Source organism: Tamandua tetradactyla, chromosome 12 (genome assembly GCF_023851605.1).
Source record: "Tamandua tetradactyla isolate mTamTet1 chromosome 12, mTamTet1.pri, whole genome shotgun sequence".
NCBI lineage: Eukaryota > Metazoa > Chordata > Mammalia > Pilosa > Myrmecophagidae > Tamandua > Tamandua tetradactyla.
Genome location: NC_135338.1, coordinates 69466059 through 69485774, shown reverse-complemented (window position 1 = coordinate 69485774; position 19716 = coordinate 69466059). Strand labels below are relative to the sequence as shown.

Sequence of the window (19716 nt, the reverse complement as noted above, 5' to 3'; positions counted from 1 at the left end):
CCATAAGGAGAAATTGGAAGGAAAACAGGGGTCGAAGGTCCCAAACAGCTCCAAAAACCTGCAGGGCATACGCCACTAGATTTCCAAGTCTGAAAGGCACCTAAGGAATAACGTTTTATCCTCAGGGCTTCAGAGCAGCAGTCCTACCCTTTCCAAGGGCTTATATAGTAGCCCTGTTCTCTCCAAACACTGGGGTGAGTGCTCCAATATTCTGGCAGCTTTAGAATGCAATATACCAGAAATGGGCTGGCTTTTACAATAGGGATTTACAAATTTACAGCTCTAAAGTGATGAAAATGTTCCAATTAAGGCATCACCAGGGTAATACTTCCTCTGAAGAAAGGCTGCTGGCATCCAGGTCTCTTCTGTCAGACATCAAGACACATGGCCAGCAGCTACTGATCCCTTGCACCCAGGTTTTGCTGCTTTCAGCTACCAGTTCCACTGGCCTCCTCTCTGACATTCTAGTGGATCTTCTATTGGTACCTCAGGAGAATTTCTCTCTAAGTTTTCTCTGCTTTTTCTGTTCTTTATCCTCTCATAAATAACTCCAGTAAAAGGACTAAGAACCATTTTGAGTGGGCTGGGTCAGATCTCAATTGAAATAACCTATTCAAAAGGTCCCACCCACAACGTGTTTGCACGCAGGAAACAGATTAAAAGAACATGGCCTTTTCTGGGGTACATAATAGCTTCAAACCAGCACAAATGTCATGGGATTAAACTCCCTAATCAAATGACAGGGATTGGCAGAACGGATAAAAAAGTATGATCCGCCCATATGCTGTCTACAGTAGACTCACTTGAAATGAAAGTCTGGAAAAAGATATTCCATACAAACAGTAGCCAAAAGAGAGCATAGCTATATTAATATCAAACAAAGCAGACCTTAAATGCAAAACTGTTAAAGACACAAATAAAGACACAATACATTGATCAAAGGGGCAATCCACCAAGACGAAATGACAACCATAAACATTTATGTACCTAACCAATGTGCTCCAAAATATACTAGGCAAATACTGGCAACACTGAAGGGGGAAAGAAACATATCTACAGTAACAGCTGGAGACTTTAAAACACCACTCTCATCAACAGACAGAATATCTAAACAGAAGTTCAATAAGAAAACAGAATTTGGGGCGGGCCGCGGTGGCTCAGCGGGCAAAGTGCTTGCCTGCTATGCCGGAGGACCTCGGTTCGATTCCCGGCCCCAGCCCATGTAACAAAAACGGAGAAACAGAATACAATAAAACAAGAAAATGTTTAAAAGATGTTTCCCTTTCTTCCTTCCTTCCTTCCTTCCTTCTCTCTGTCTTTCCTTAAAAAAAAAAAAAAAAAAAAAAGAAAACAGAATTTGAACATGATAAATGAACTAGACCCAACAGATATATATTTACCGAACACTGCGCCCCATAACAGCAGGATATACATCCTTCTCAAATGCTCGTGAATCATTCTCCAGGATAGACCACATGTTGGGTCACAAAACAGGTGTCAATATTTGTATATTTTAAAATATACAAAGCACTTCCTCTGATAATAATGAAATGATGCAGGAAATCAGTAACAGATGGAGACTGGAAAATTCACAAATTCATGGAGATTGAACAACACACTTTTTTTTTTAATTGACAAAACATAACAGCATACAAACACAAACATTCTTAACATATGAACATTCCTTTCTTGGTATATAATCAATGACTCATAATATCATCACATAGTAAACCGCACACTCTTAAATAACCACCAGTCAAAGATGAAATTATAAGAGACATCAGTAAGTATCTAGAGAAAAAAGGAGAGCACAATATATCAAAACTTATGGAATGCAGTGAGGGCAGTGCTGAGAGGGAAATTTATTGCCCTAAAGCCCTAAATTGAAAAAGAAGAGCTAAAATCTTCATATCTGGAGGAGCTAGAAAAAGAACAGTAAACTAACCCCAAAAGCAAACAGAAAGAAAGAAATAATAGAGAGTAGAGCAGAAATAAATGCAATTGAAAATTAAAAAACAACAGACTGAACTACAGAACTTGGTTCTTTAAGAAAATCAGCAAAATTGACAAACTCTTAGCTAGACTGAGGAAGGAGAGACAGATGCAAATAATTAAGATCAGATATGAGAGAGGGACATTACTACTGACCACACAGAAATTAAAAAAAAAAAAAAAAAATCCTAAGAGGATACCTTGAGCAACTTGTATGTGAACAAATTAGACAATTTAGATGAAATGGACAACTTCATAAAACAAAGCAACAACCTACAATGACTTGAGAAGAAATAGAAACTTTCTATAAACCAATTACAAATAAAGAGATTGAATCAGTCATCAAAAACCTCCCAACAAAGAAAGGCCTAGGACCAGATGTCTTCTACCAATCCTTCCAAGAAGAATTAACACCAATCCTGCTCAAACTCTTTCAAAACAAAACTCAGACTACCTAGCTCATTCTATGGAGCTAGCATTACCTTAATACCAAAGCCAGATAAAGATACTACATGAAAAGAAAATTACAGATCAATTTCTCAAATGAATATAGATGTAAAGATCCTCAAACACTTGTAAATCGAATCCAGCAGCACATTAAAAAGAATTATACACCATGATCAAGTGGGTTTATCCAGGTATGCAAGGGTGGCTTAACACATGAAAATCAACTAATGTAACAGGCCACATTAACAAATTGAAGGGGAAAAACCACATGATCATCTTTACTGACATGGAAAAGACATTTGACAAAATCCAGAATCCTTTCCTGATTAAAAACACTTTGAAAGACAAGAATAGAAGGAAAATTTCCACAACATGTTAAAGGGCATATATAAAAAAAATCCATGGTTAACAAAGTCAATGGTGAAAGACTGAAAGCTTTCCCTCTCAGATCTGGAAGAAGACAAGAATGCTCAGCCTCACCATTGTTATTTTACATTGTGCTGAAAGTTCCAGCTAGAGCAATTTAGCAAGAAAAAGAAATAAAAGGTATCCAAATTGGAAAGGAAGAGGTAAAGCTTTCACTGTTGCAGATGACATGATCCTATATTTAGAAAGTTCTTAAAAACTACAACAAAGATCCTAGAGCTACTACAGACTTAAGCAAAGTGGTGGCATACAAGATCAACCAGCAAAAAAATCGGTAGTGTTTCTATTCAATATAATGAGCAATCTGAGGAGAAAATAAAAAACTTTTTCCATTTATAATAGCAACTAAAAGAATCAAACATCTAGGAATAAATTTAACCAAGTATATAAATATAAAGACCTGGACACAGAAAACTATAAAACATAGCTAAAAGAAATCAAGGAAGATCTAAGTAGATAGAAGGACAGTCAGTATTCATGGATTAGAAGACTAAATACAGTTAAAATGCCAATTCTATTATTCAGACACAGAAAGAATAAAGTAGCGATATATGCTATGTGGATGAACCTGAAAAACACTATGTAAAGAAGCCAGATGTAAAAGGTCACATGTTGTATGAGTTCTTTTATAAGAAAATATTCAGAATAGGCAAATTCATAGAGACAGAAAGCAAAATAGTGGTTGCTAGGGCATGGGGGTAGGGAGGAATGGAAAGTGATTACTTAATGAGTATGGGGTATTCTGGGATGAGTAGAAAGTTTTGAAACTAGACAGAAGTGGTGGTTGCATCCACATTGTGAATGCACTAAATGCCACTGAACTGTACACTTTAAAATGATTAACTGTAAGAAATGTAAATATCACCTCAAAATTTTTAATGTAAATAGACAAATGATCTAATGAAAAGTAATGATTCTCACACTGCTTAAAAAGAATTCCCTGCTGCTTATAAGAGATAAATATTTAAGAATACAGAACATTTGAAGTGAATTTTGATGGAAAAGGATCCCATGCTAAAGCTAATAAGAAATAGCTGCTATAGCAATAAAATTTAAGAAACTTAAATTCCATTCATGCTCCCCCCAAAATGTCATTCTACCCAAAATGATTACAGATTCAATGAATCTCAATAAAAATTCCAGCAGCTTACTTTGCAGAAATAGAAAAAGCAATTATAAAATTAATTTGGAAAGACAAGGTGCCCTGAATAGCCAAAATTGTCTTGGGAAAGAAAAACGAAGTTGGAAGACTTACACTTCCTAACTTTAAAGCATATTACAAAGCTACAGTGGTCAAAACAGCATGGTCATAACATAAGGACAGATATACTGACCAATGGAATTGAATTGAGAGTTCATAAATAGACCCCCCCCACCATTTAGTCAGCAGGTTAAAAAATTAAAAAAAAATTTTTTTAAACATAATGATCATTTCATTCTGGGTATATAATCAAAAACTCACAATATCATCACCATGATCATTTCTTAGAACATATGCATCAATTCAGAAAGAGAAATAAAAAGAAAAAAACTCATACATACCATACCCCTGACCCCTCCGAGCGACTGCTAATATTTTCATCTACCCAATATATTTTAGCCTTTGTTTCCCCTATTTTTTTCTATACCCCTTACCACTCCCTTTCATTGATCACTAGCATTTCAATTTACTAAATTTATTTTAACATTTGTTCCCCCTATTACTTATTTTTAATCCATATGTTTTACTCATCTGTCCATACCATAGATAAAAGGAAAATCAGACACAAGGTTTTCACAACCATACAGTCACATTGCGAAAGCTGTATCATTATACAATCATCTTCAAGAAACATGGTGGGCACGCCACAGTGGCTGAGCAGGCAGAGTTCTTGCCTGCTATGCTGGAGACCTGGGTTCGATTCCCGGTGCCTATCCATGCAGAAAAAAAGAAAGAAAGAAAGAAACATGGCTACTGGAACACAGCTCTACATTTTCAGGCACTTCCCTCCAGCCTCTCCAATATACCTTAACTAAAAAGGCATAAGAATAACTTCCAGGATAATTTCTCGACTCTGTTTGAAATCTCTCAGTCATTGACACTTTACTTTGTCTCATTTCTCTCTTCCCCCTTTTGCTCGAGGAGGTTTTCTCAATGCCCTGATGCTGAGTCCCAGCTTATTCTAGGATTTCTGTCCCACAATGCCAGGATGTTTACACCCCTGGGAGTGATGTCCCACATAGAGAGGGGGAAGACGGTGAGTTTGCTTGCCGTGCTGGCTGAGAGAGGCCACATCTGAGTAACAAAGGAAGTTTTCTGGGGGTGACTCTTAGGCCTAATTTTAAGTAGGCTTACCATATCCTTTGTGGGGATAAGAAGCAGATGAACAAACCCCAAGATTGAGGGCTCGGCCTATTGTATAGTCTTTGACAAGGTAGCCACGTCCACTCAATTGGGACAGAACAGTCTCTTCAACAAATGGTGTTGGGAGAACTGGATATCCATATTCAAAATGAAAGAGGACCCCTATCTCACTTCCTATACAAAAATTAACTCAAAATGGATCAAAAACCTAAATACAACAGACAGCACCATAAAACTAGAAGAAAATGAAGGGAAGCATTTTAAAAACTTTTTTATTGTATAGTATAACATATATACAAAGCAAAGAAATAAAAAAGCAACCTTTTTCAAAGCATTCTTCAACAAGTAATTACAGGACAGATCCCAGAGTTTGTCACAGGCTACTATACGATCCTCTCAGATTTTTCCTTCTAGCTGCCCCAGAATATAGGAGGCTAGAAGGTTTAAATATTTTTTTATCATCACAATCAACCATTTTCTTTTTTTTGTGTGTGAAAAATAACATATATACAAAAAAAAAAAGCAATAAATTTCAAAGCACAGCAGCACGTTTAGTTTGTAGAATATATTTCAAAGTTTGACATGGGTTATAATTCCACAATTTTAAGTTTTTACTTCTAGCTACTCTAAGATACTGGGGACTAAAAGAAGTACCAATTTAATGCTTTAGCATCCATATTCATTTGTTGAATCCTATCTTCACTGTATAACTCCATCATCATCTTTGATCTTTCCATTCCTCCCTCTAGGGGTGTTTGGGTTATGGCCATTCTAAACTTTTCATATTGGAAGGGTCTGTCTCTGGTATGGGGTAGGGAGATGGAACTATCTGATGTTCTAGACAGACTGGGTCCTCTAGGTTTCAGGACTTATCTGGAGGTTGTAGGGTTCTGGAAAGTTGGTCTAATGCATGGAATCCTTCTGGAACTTTACATGTTGCCCTAAGTGTTCTTTATGATTGGCTGGAATAGTCCTGGTTGGGGGTTGGCAGGTTATGATAGACAGCAAGGTCTAACTGAAGATTCTCTCTCAACTCTATTTGAACTCTGCCACTTCTTTCCCCCCTTTTGGTCAGGATGGAATTGTTGATACCACAGTGCAAGGGCTGGATTCATTTCTGGAAGTCATCTCCCACACTGCCAGGGCGACTTACACCCCTGGATGCCATGTCCCACGTAGGGGGGAGGGCAATGATTTCACTTGCAGAATTAGACTCAGAGAGACAGGCCACATCTGCTCAACAAAAGAGGTCCTCCAAAAATAACTCTTAGGCATGCCTATAGGTAGTCTAAGCTTCTCTACTACCTACATAAGCATAACAACAGTAAGCCTTATGATCGAAGGCATGGCCTATTGATTTGGGTGTCCCTAAAGTTTGACACAGTATCAGGGAATTCCCTGATGGTAAGGTTTAATAGTTTCATATTCTTTCTCCCATCCTTCAAGGGACTTTGCCAATACTTTTTGATTACCTGCTTAATATACCCTAGGATGTATCCAGGCATTATAATAATCTATACTGGATTAAAGGACCTTTTTCTTATTCTGGACTCCCTGTGTTTCAAATGTTCAAATGAGTTATACAGGTAGATTGAGTTAGATTATGTGCTACAGAAAATTTCACTTCCAGACCAAATAAACCTTTCTTCCTTTGGTCTCAAAGAGTATATGTGGTTCTAAAATATAGAGACTGCCTTCCTTACCCCTGTGTTTTCAATTACTTTAAACCCAACCTGACTGGCTTTATTCTTATCTCTAAACCTTCTCTTAACTCTTGGCCCTCCCCCCATTTTGAACATAGCCCAAAGAATGCAATAGCAGTTTTCCCTCTGGATTTAAACACTCTCTGTACATGAATCATATCTTGGAAGAATGTCTTGCAAGAACTAATTCATATTTCTATTGTTATCCAGTGGGTCATGTAGGTCTATACAACCCCATTCAATCTTGCTCATCTCCAATATGGTAATATTACTTATAGACCCACTAGAGAACCACCCTCACTTCTATCTATTTCCTTATATTGCAATTCAACCTCGTTAGCTAACTGTCCACCCATCTCTAGCTTCTATGTATCTCTAAGTGTAGGGAAGCATTTTAAAGATCTTGTGGTAGGAGGTAGTTTCTCAGACCTTACATCAAAAGCATAAGCAACAAAAAAGTAGATAAATGGGAGCTCCTCAAAACTGAATACCTTTGTGCTTCAAAGGACTTTCTCAAGAAAGTGATAAGGTAGCCTATGAAATGGGAAAAAATATTTGGAAACCACATATCTGATAAGGGTCTAATATTCAGAATATATAAAGAAATTTTACTATTCAATGATAAAAAGACAAAAAGACATTTAAAAATGAGGAAAAGATATGAATAGACATTTTTCCAAAGAGGAAATGCAAATGGCTCTAAAGCACATGAAAAGATGCTCAACATCACCAGTTATAGGGAAAAGTAAACTAAAACTACAATGAGATATTTCACATCTACTAGAACGATGTGATAGCTAGGTTCTGGTGTCAACTTGGCCAATGATGATACCCAGTTGTTTGGTCAGGCAAGTACCGGCCTGATCATTGCTGCAAGGATATTTTATGGCTGGTTGATAAACCAGAAGGCTGGTGTATTAAATCATAGGTCAGCTAATTGCATCTGTGGCTGATTACGTTTGCAATAAACTAAAGCGTGCCTCCCACCAATGAGATAAACCAATCAGATGAAGACTCTTAAGGGAGAAGAGAGACTTTTTTCACTGCTTCTTCAGCCTCTCCTGAGGAGTTCATCCAGACCCTTCACTGGAGCTGTCAGCTTCATTCACAGCTGCCCTATGGATTTTGGACTCTTCCATTACCACGGCTGTGTGAAATACCTTTATAAATTCTACCACTTACAAATATCTCCTGTTGGTTCTGTTCTCTAAAGAACTTTGAGTAATACAAATGGTCATTATGAAAAAAAAAACAAAAAACAAAAAAACCCAGGAATCTACAAGTGCTATATAGGATGCAGAGAAATAGGAACATTCATTCACTGCTGGTGGGAATATAGAATAATGCAGCCATTTTGGAAGGCAGTTTGGGGGTTCCTCAGGAAGCTAAATATAGAACTGCCATAAGAATAGACAATCCCATTATTAGAAATATACTCAGCAGAACTGAAAGCAGAGATGTAAACAGACATTTTCACACCAATGTTTATAGAGGCATTATTCATGATTGACAAAAGATGAAACCAATCCAAGTGTTCGACTGATGGTGGATAAACAAAATGTGGTATATACACACAATAGAATATTATGCAGCTGTAAGAAGGAATGAAGTCCTGAAAGATGCGACAACATGGTTGAACCTTGAAGACACTATGTTGAGAGGAATAAGACAGATACAGAAGGACAAACTCTGGGAGTTAAATCTAGGGTATAGGTTATCAGGAGATAGAAAGAGGGTAGAGAATGGACAGACGATGCTTAATCCGTACAGACTATTTAATAAGGTTGATTGTAAATGTTTAGAAATATATAGAAGTGATGGTAATAGAATGCTATAAATGTAATTAACAATGCTGAGAGTGAACATGGTTGAAAGGGAAGTCTAAAGCCATGTGTATCACTAGAGGATAAAACATAGGACTATATAACAGCAAAACTTACTGTGGATGATGACTGTTGTTATTTGTACAAATATAAGAAAGTTCTTACACGAACTAAGCAAATGTACCTCACTAATACAAGTTGTTAACAATAGAGTGGTGTATTTGAAAAAATACAATTAATGCAAATTAGGGAATACAGTTAACAGTAACACTGTAATAGTCTCTCATCAAAAGTAACAAAAGTATTTTACCAAAGCTAAACCTCAATAATAGGGAGGTTTCAGGGACATGGGCTTTTTTTTTCCAGCAATGAGAATGTTCACCAATTGATTGTGGTGGTGAACGTATACCTATGTGATTATACCATGAGGCACTGACCGCAAGCTTTGGATGGAATGTTTGGTGTGTGAATAAAACTGTTAGGAAGAAAAAAAGTAAAAGAACTCCAAGGGCTATAGATAAAAGTCCACAACTATAGTTGCCTCTGTCAATATCCCTCTCTCAATAATTGATTGAATAAGTAGATAGGAAATCAGTAAGAATACAGAAGACATGAGTAAACCTATCAACCAGCTTGATGTAATTAACATTTGTAGAACATTCCATCCAACAACAGTAGAGCACAAAATCTTTCACGTACACATGGAACTTCATCAGAACAGACCATACTCTAGGCCATAAAACAAGTCTCAACAAATTTAAGAGGAATGAAGTCATGCAATGTATGTTCTCTGACCACAATGGAATTAAAACAGAAATCAATAACAGAAGTGTACCTAAAAAATGCTCAAAAATTTGTAAACTAAATAACACATGTCTAAATAGCCCATGGGCTAGAGAAGGGAATCAAAGGGAAACTAGAAATATTTTGAACTGAATGAAAATAAGTACCTAACATATCAAAATCTGCGGGATAAAGTTAGAACAGAAAACATGAAAGGTCTCACATAAGTATCTTCAGCTTCTCTACCTTAAGAAACTGGAGAAAGAAGAGCAAGTGAAACGCAAAATAAGAAATCAATGAAACTGAAAATACAAAACAATTGAGAACAATATGAAACAAAAAGCTCAATATTTATTGAAAATATTAATAAAATTGAGAGTCCTCTAGCCACAGTGAAATAAATTCTTTGAAGAATTATTTCTTCTTCTTTCTTCTTATTTGAAGAAAGAAATATTCTTTCTCTGTTGCCAGAAAAAATAAGAAAAGACACAAATAAGAATGAGAGAGAAAACAGTCCTACAGATTTTACAGCTCTTCAAGGGATAAGGGAATATTATGATCAACTTTATGCTGATAAATTTAACAATTTAGATGAAATGGACAAATTCCTTGGAAGACACAACTACTAAAGCTCACTCATGAAATAGAAAATCTGAATTTTCTTATATCAATTAAAGAAAATCAAAATTGTTTTTAAAAACCTTACTTACCACTTCAGGCCCAGATAGTTTCACCAGTGAATTCTAAAAACAGTTAAAGAAGCATAAGACCAATTCTACACAAAATCTTTTAAAAAAAAAAGATCAAAGAGAAGGAAAGACTTCCCAATTCATTCTGTGAAGCCAGTATTATCTGATGCCAAAACCAAAGACACTACAAAAAAAGAATTAAGAGCAGTACCCCCCATGAACACTGACACAAATCTGAAACAAAAATTTAGCCAATTGAATCCATCTATATATAAAAAGGATAATATAGCAGAACCAAGAGCTTATAAAGGTCAGCCATGGAATTTCCTATCTTCTCCTTTTGGGAGTTAATTATTATCTATAAGGACGATGACTGCAAAAATCCACATTTAGTTTGTTTCCTTTTTGGGGGGGGTGGTAGTGGTGATGGTGCATGGTCTGGAAATCGAACCCGAGTCTCCCGCATAGAAGGCAAGCATTCTACTACTGAACCACTCTGAACTTTAGTTTTTTAAAAAATGTAAATAAATATTCACACTTTAATATGGTCTAATAAAAATAATATGGTTTAATAAAACTACATCCATCTCCACGGGTACAGTATGGCTCTGTACAAATTTTTTCCCCTCAAATTGCTAATCACCTCTATGTATTACTCAGTCAATTTTTGGACTTTTGAGTTCATCCGTCTGACTAATATTTCTAATTTCAGACTGGTCCCTCAAAACCAGAAGACTGCTCATGGTCTCCTTTGTTGCCAACAGTCACTTCCATCCATCACTTCTCAAATTTATTTATCTTGGAATCATCTTTATTAAATGTCTCTTTGTTCCCCATGTATATATGTGTATATATATGTGTATCTCTTCTTCTGGCCACTCTAATCCAAACCTTAAACAGTTATAACAGGACAACAGCAATAGTCTCCTTGCTGGTCTTCCCATTTCTTAATCCACCCACAGCAAAAAAATACAAACAAAACACTTTATTCAGACATTATTTTGAACGCAGCAATAATTTTTATTCTACTTACCTGAACGGACTTGAAGACACCTGACTACTGACTATCATCTAATGGCCATACATTTTCAACACTCTGGATCCAAGGTCACCAATACAACCATGTTTTTTCTCAACACTTATATAATCCTCAGTATCCAGAGCCCACATGCTCTCACCCATTACATGATAAAGTATTTAAGAACATGGGCTCTAGGGTCAGACTTTCTAGGTTAGAATTCTAGTTCTATTTCTTATTAGTTATGAACCCTGGGCAATTTATTTAACCTCTCTGTGCCTCAAGTTTCCTTGAGTGGAAATCAAGGAAAGTAACAGTACCATCCACGGTATCTAGTAGTCTTATAGGGTTATTGCAAGGATTAAATTAGATAATCTACACAAATCACCAAAGACAACCTCAGCACATATAAGCACTCAGAAAGTATGAACTACTGCTACTCTCCTACTATGATTATGCTACCTCCTAACAAGAGGCTCAGTGCCTGAAACATAGCAGTGGTCTACATGTTGAATCAAAGAAAACAAAATCTGCATTCTTACCCATTAGATTACTGAAATACTAGCAAAATGCTAGTATAAATCTGGGAATTAGACCTACCTTCAAATCTGAGTTGGATGCAAACTTCTGTCCAATTAAAGCCGCATTTCCTCCTACATAGTGCTGTAAGATAGTTCAAAGTCATTAGATTGTATTTTAGAACAATGTTGTTACCTATCAAAGTTCAATAATTTTAAAATTTATTTTCTACATAGTAATGCTTCTCAAATGAATACATGATTTTCTCAGTCTTCTGAAAAAATCATTCAACAGATACTATAATGAACTAAAATCCAACTCTTAAGTGAGGCAAGCAAGAGTTATCTCTGACCTCTGCTTACCTTTCCAATTTCATCTCCTGTCCTTCCCTTCTACATCCTACTTGCAGCTCTCTAAGTCTGTATTCCTCTCTTTTTCTATGTGCCTTCAACACACGCTGTTTCCTTTGATAAGGAACCTCTTCCCCTTTCATACACTTGATGAACTCATACTCACTTTTCAAGAATCAACTCCAGTGTCACCTCTAATGTAATGCCTTCTGTTCCCCTTCTCCCCGTTGCCATTTCTGTCTCCACACCTCTCCTCCCCCAGACAGGATTACACATCCCTTGCTACCCCTATATTTGAATGCAGTCCATGTCAGTTATTATCCGGGCACAAAACTAGTTCCTTTAGTATAGGGACTGTCTTATTTTTCTTAGAATCAGTGTTCAGTAAATGTTGTTGAATTCTGAGGAAGGGAGAAATACACTGATTCTTTCGGAAGGCTTTCCTAGAAGAAAATGGCCTTGATACAGGACAAGGTTCGCAATATGTTTACAGCAAACACTAGCTAATTTCATAATGTTAATCTGGAACTTGATGTTTCTTTGAGGGGCTTAGCTAATACAGTAAATGTATGAGACTTTTCAGAGATTTAGATTAACTCAAAGACAAAAATTACAGTGTGAATAGTCTCTATTACCCCTAAACACTGCAAATCTCAAGTAAGGACATGCTAGGAGCTGGAGAGCAGATAATTCAAGGTTGTTATTCCACTTGCTGACTAAGCCTGGCTCCTTCTTGTACTTTGGAAACCCCACAGGTAAGATATAAAAGCTGAGAAGTCTTATCAATAGTTCTACCTGGGGGAAATGCTTTCCCACCTTTCTAGTCCACAATCAAACAATTCTAGAGACTAAACATCACTTTCATCCCTAACTGTGTGGCTCAAACTCTAGATTTCAGTGGGATAGTAATAGCTTCCTTTTAGTAAATTAGAAACTTTCCATGAAATTTAGGCTGAAATTGAACTTTTAATAAATTTATTCTTTTTAACATCTTAGTGTGAAATAAACATTTACAAAAAAGTGATAAATTCCAAAGTATACCTTAACAAGCAGTTACAGAGCAAATTTCAAAGTATGATATGGGTCACAGTTTCACAATTTCAGGTATTTCATTCTAGCTGCTCTAAAACACTGGCGACTAAAAAGAAATATCTATCTAATGATTCAGGAGTCATATCCATTTGGTGAATTCTATCTTCTCTGTTTTAACTCCTCCTTCTCCTTTGATCCTTCTCCTAATCTTTAGGGATATTTGGGTAATGGCCATTCTGACTTGTTCATGTTGAAAAGGGGTGTCGACATTATGGAGCAGGAGGATACAACTGGTTGATGCTCTTGGAGAGATTGATAAGTTTCAGGGCTTACCTGCCCTAGGAACTACTGAGATCAATTGTCAAATTAATGGTAATTAAAGTTTTAACAGCTTACTTTCTCCTTCAGAAGTTCAGCTGGGTAATGCACTTCTAATGTTCAAATGTGTGCCCATTTCTAATGTTCAAATTGGCAGCCTCAAAGGAAAAGAAAATTTTAAATATTGTAAGTCAACAAAATAAAAGTAGTCACAAGGGTTTTACTGTGATCGGTACCAATTAAAAATGGCACTACGACAGACTCAGACTAGGGTAACTGGACAAAACAAGGTTTTAAGTGAAGAGGACAAATGGCAGGGAAAATGCCTCCACAAGCAACCAAAGCACAGTCTCAAGAGATGTGAGGGCAGGTGCAGCAGCAGGTGTGCTGGTGGAGGGTGGGAAGCGCCCCAGTATGATCCCCAGCCTAGTGCTGCTTCTTACTATGTGGGACCTCAAGGAAATGCCTGGACCGTGCAGGCTTCAGTACTTTGTTTATAATCTCTGGTGGGCTTGGGGACCCCTAAGGTTCTCCCCATTTTGACATGTTCTATCTCATGGACCTGTGGTCCTCAAAACAAGGTTCTCAGAACATTAAGATTAACACTGTCAGGAAACTTGTTAAAAAGGTAAATTCTTTGGTACTATCCCACGTCAGCTGAATCAGAAACTCTAGAAGTGGGGCCCAGCAATCTGTATTTTAGTTTTTCTAGATTGGTGGTTCTCAAGCAGGGATGATTTTGATTGCGCTCCCCTGCCCCTGGAAACATCTAATAATATTGTCAAGATATTTTTGGTTGTCACAACTAGGGGAGGAGAGGTTTTCTACTGGTATCTAATGGGAAGAGGCCAGGAATGCTGCTCAACATCCTGTAACACACAGGATATTCTCCTATGCAACAGAATTACCCACACAAACCCTGCTCTGAACCAATATAGCAGAGGTAAGAATCCAGCTTCTCCTTTTCCATGCAAAGGGTAGAACTAGTTTTCTGTGTGTTTGGACTTGTTCTCTAGCCCAGGAAGGACTCAGCCATACTACGAGTACTACAATTTTTTAGCCACAGGCAATACAACCCAAACAATTAGAAGCAGATATGCTTCCTACCTTAAGTTTGGCTACCTGAAAAGGATAAGTTAATGGAAAAGCCAGAATCAATTTTTGTAAATATGCTTCATAATGGTTGGTTGAATCGAATTGACTAGAAACAGCAGAGATACATATCACATGTATAGTGTTATAAAAAGGAAAAAAAAACTGCAGAATCACTTGGTTACTTCTAAAAACCATATGAAAAAGGCGTATTTTCCTACTCCATCTTTAATTTTCATTAGCATAGTACCTTTATTACAATTGGTGAGATAATAAATAATAATTTTTACTTTGATAATTACAAAGGGGTCACAGGTCTAATGCGAAAAGCTGAAAAATACAGAAAAGCCAAGGGGGCAAAAAGTCAAAATCATAAAATGGATCCACCCAGACACAGCCCCTTCTAATTTTCCATTACAAAAACTGAATCACGCTTTTCCGTCACACTTTTCAAGGTCAGGTATTCTACAATGCAGACTGACATGGCTTATTGGTATCTCATCTTTTTTTGGCTTTTGTTTTAAAATTTTTAAAAATATTTTTATTGAGATATCTTCACACACATGCAGTCCATCCAAAGTATACAATCAGTGGCTCACAATTATCATCTCAGAGTTGTGTATCCATCACCATGATCATTTTTAAAACATTTGCATCACTCCAGAAAAATAAAGAAAAACCCCATCCCATACCCTTAGCCCTTCCTCTCAATGATTGCTAGTATTTCAATCTATCCAATTTTTTTTTTTACTTATCACCTGCTATTACTTATTTTTTTTATCTCTTTTTCTCTTTAACTCATCTGACCACACCCTGGATAAAAGGAGCATCAGACACAAGGTTTTCACAATCACACAGTCACATTGTAAAAGCTATATAGTTACACTATCGTCTTCAAGAATCAAGGTTACTGGAACATAGTTCCAACAATTTCAGATACTTCCCTCTAGCCACTCCAATACATCACAAACTAAAAATGGATACCTATATAGTGCATAAGAATAACCTCCAGGATAACCTCTTGACTCTGTTTGAAATCTCTCAGCCACTGAAACTTTGTCTCATTTCTCTCTTCCCCCTTTTGGTCAAGAAGCCTTTCTCAATCTCATGATGCTGGGTCCCAGCGCATCTCAGGAATTCTGTGTCACATTGCCAGGGAGATTTACACCCCTCAGCATCCTGTCCCACCTAGGGTGGGGTGAGCAGTGAATTCATCTGCAGTTGGCTTCAAGAGAGAGGCCATATCTGAGTAACGAAAGAGGTTCTCTGGGGGTGACTCTTATGCATAATTACAAGTAGGCTTAGCTTCTCCTTTGCAGGATTAAGTTTCATAAGGGTGAGCCTCAAGATTCAGGGCTTGGCCCACTGAATTGTTCCTACTCTGTCTTAATTTACTATCTATGAATGGAACAGACCTGGGCTCCTGGGAACTCAGATGCAACCTGTGCAATGTCATGAAAAGTTTCCTTATGGCTGAAGAAGCGCTCAGCAGCTGCTCCTTTCCCCATGAAGTGAATAAAAGCTTCTTCTAGATCATTTCTTGAATGCAGAATGGTGTGATCTTTCCCATTCCCAGGACTCAGACCAAGCGCCTGCAAGAGCTTCACCCCTGAGAGCACCACATCCACACATGCATTGACCCTGGGAAGGAGAAGGAAAGAGATAGTGTGAAAGAAAGAAGCAGAAGCTAATTTGCATTCAACCACAGGAAAATGGTTTCAGAGAACTGTATTTAAATAGAAAAACAGATGAAATGGGTGTGAAGCCTGCACTGGAGGTAAATGTCATATGGCACGAGGAAGATTATTGTATGGCAGAGGAAGATTAATTACTTTATCTGGATGTATGTTTTAGGATGAGAACACAGGGGTCTTTTCCATACTTTGGCAAACTTTTTACATCAGGAACAAAGAGAGAAGACAGGTGCTGGCATTTCAGAACAAGTCTATCAACAATAACACAAATGTAACATTTCTAAGAAAATGTTGATGGAGCCAACCTGGATTCCTGGATTCACAATGGTTATGTGATTTGGGCAAGTCATTTTAATTTCTCTGTGTCTTAATATCCTAATTATAAATTGGTGATGAGTGTTTAACTCACAGAGCTGATATGAAGATTAAATAAGCTAATATAAGCTTAGAACAGTGCTTGGTGCAGAGTAAACAAAATATAATTTTGGTTAAAAACCAAATATCACATACCTTCCCTCCAAAGACAAATTAGGATGGTTGTAAGATACACTAAATGACTAAAGGCCTAAATATTCCGAATTGAAACCCTTTATTTTAGATTTGAGTGGTGCCTTAGTGTTAAAGGCTGAGGCAAACCTGTGGCCTGGTAACAATTCACCACTTGACAAGTGTTGACTGTGTTGATAAATGAACTTAGAAAAGCTGGTGAGATGCTAACCATCAGGTCGATGTTAAGGAAGTTATAAAGTACTAAGGTTGTGCGGTATGGCCTCTCCTCTGTGCACACAGAAAAGTTCTGGTTTATATTTTCAATGTTCTTTGCTAAAAGCCATCCCTTAAAAGAGAAGGACTAAATAATTAAGGAAGCTAGATGAAGTCTTCCTGCCTGTCATGGTCAGGTTCATGTGTCAGCTTAGCCAGGTGGCGGTGCCTGGTTGGTTGCCTGATTGTGCCAGCCAGCCTCTCCCAAGAGTTCACTGAGGACCTTCATTGGAACTGCCAGCTCGCAGCCTGTCCTACAGAGACTCTTACACTCCCACGGTTGCCCAGCCAGCCTCTCCCTGAGAATTCATCAAGGACCTTCACTGGCACTGCCAACTCACGGCCTACCCTGCAACTCTTGGACTTACATCCCCACAGTTGCATAAGAGCCTTTTAAACATTTCATATTTACAGATATCTCCTCCTGAGTCTATTTCTCTGGAGAACCCTAGCTAATATACTGCCCCTGCCACAGTCACCTTCATTTCTGCTTCTACTGGGATGTCATTTTCACCAGTGGGGCTAGATAACCACATAGGCAGCGCCCAGCCTTGGAAAAGAGCAGAGTTCATAGCAGGCTGAGTCAGCTGCTAGTGTTAAGGATTGCTGGGCTTACTGGCCTATTTCTTAGAGGAGCTGAAATCAGACAGTTAACTAAGCAGTAAAGAAGTCCTAATGGATTTGGTGTAAATATACAGCTGTGTTGTTTCCCTTTTAGTTCCCTTCAAAAAGTTCTTGGTCTAGAAATCCACACACCAAATCAATAGCGTTGGCAAGTTCTGAGAAAAGGAATGAAATGAGGGGAAGTCAGAGGACTTTATTTTTTGTCTGATATATTTTACTATCAATATATTTATTTATTAGTTCAAATATTTAAAACAAGTTATTTGGGAAGAAATTTCAATGCAACATAATAATTCTTCTATATCACTACAATTATAATCAATCAAACATAGCACAAAAGAAGAGTGGTATCTGAGATTTCTGATGATTCATCTATCTGAAGGGCAAACCATTTTGACTCTCTGACTTTCTGAATCAGCTGATTTTCAATGACTTCAGATAATTCATCAGTCCTGTGTCCAACTGTATTATTAGAAAGAGAGATGGCTTTCATTTCATCTCCAGCACTTGAACCCAAAACTTCCGAATACACTTCTACTAAATATGGTTTACTTAATACTTCTGCAAACTAAAATGACTTCTTGCTGGCAGTGATTTGGAAAGCAATCAAATAAGAAGGCTTCACAAGTGACTTTTCAACTAGTAAACTTTTTTAAAGGGTTTTTTAAAGGGTTTTTAAAATCATTTCAAAAGATTTTTGTTCAAAAAAATCTACTGGTTTATTTCCTAATTCTGAGTGTTTTGTCTTCAAATGCTGAGGGAGATGTGTTGGCTTCATGTTTTCACTGGATAAGATTTTTCCACAAATGACACACCGTGGCCTTGGTGAACTTTCTTTTGATCCAGGACAACTAATAAAATCAACTTTTAAATATTCTGCATTATAAGTCTGGAAAAGGCCTATTCTTTCTTTCTTTGAGTTGGAGAGCCAAATTCTTTATCATTTTCATTAGGCATAGGTAAATCTGTCTGACATTCTTTGGGTTGTGTATGTGGTTTGCAAGAGGTGGCTTTGGTCTGTGTGATGGGCTTGCACAATAATGCTTTGTTTTATTTTATTATTATTAATTTAAAAAAATTAACTAACAAAACATTTAGAAATCATTCCATTCTACATATACAATCAGTAATTCTTAATATCATCACATAGTTGCATATTCATCATTTCTTAATACATTTGCATCGATTTAGAAAAAGAAATAAAACGATAATAGAAAGAAAAAAACTATACATACCATACCCCTTACCCGTCGCCTTCACCTACCACTATTTCAAACTGAATTTATTTTAACATCTGTTTCCCCTGTTATTTATTTTTATTCCATATGTTCTACTCTTCTGTTGATATAGTAGCTAAAAGGAGCATCAGACATAAGGTTTTCACATTCACAGAGTCTCATTGTGAAAGCTATATCATTGTTCAATCATCATCAGGAAACATGGCTACTGGAACACAGCACTACATTTTCAGGCAATTCCCTCCAGCCTCTACACTACATCTTGAACAACAAGGTGATATCTACTTAATGCGTAAGAATAACCTCCAGGATAGCCTCTCGGCTCTGTTTGGAATCTCTCAGCCATTGACACTTTGCCTCATTTTACTCTTCCCCCTTTTGGTCGAGAAGGTTCTCTCAGTCTCTTGATGTTAATCCTCAGCTCATTCTAGGGTTTTTCTCAGTCCTTTGATGCTGAGTCTCAGCTCATTCCAGGATCTTTGTCCCACGTTGCCAGGAAGGTCCATACCCATGGGAGTCATGTCCCACGCAGAGAGGGGGAGGGTGGTGAGAATGCTCATCATATTGGCTAGAGAGAGAGGCCATATCTGAGCAACAAAAGAGGCTCTCTTGGGGGTGACTCTTAGGCCTAAATTTTAAATAGATTTGACCTAGCTTTTGTGGGTTTAAGTTTCATGTGAACAAACCCCAAGACTGGGGGCTCAGCCTATAGCTTTGGTTGTCCACACTGCTTGTGAGAATATCAAGAATTCAACTTGGGGAAGTTGAACTTCTCCCCACTCTCACCATTCCCTGAAGGGGGCTTGCAAATACTTTTCCAGTCACTGATCAAATCATTCTGGGATTCATCGGGGGATCACTC

At 37.4% G+C, this 19716-nt stretch overlaps 1 protein-coding gene and 1 pseudogene across 2 annotated transcripts in view; both read right to left on the bottom strand.

Annotated features, from left to right (window-relative positions):
* The window catches only part of ADPGK (ADP dependent glucokinase), a 59071-nt gene that overhangs the window by 23695 nt on the left and 15660 nt on the right, over positions 1-19716 (bottom strand). For both annotated transcript variants that reach the window (XM_077123856.1, XM_077123857.1), the window contains exons 2-3: positions 15952-16177; positions 11826-11888 (exon numbers count right to left, since the gene is read on the bottom strand). In XM_077123856.1, the coding sequence (XP_076979971.1) occupies positions 11826-11888; positions 15952-16177 (289 nt within the window). The remainder of the gene's footprint in view (positions 1-11825; positions 11889-15951; positions 16178-19716) is intronic.
* LOC143652328 (zinc finger MYM-type protein 6 pseudogene) lies at positions 16184-18666 on the bottom strand (annotated as a pseudogene).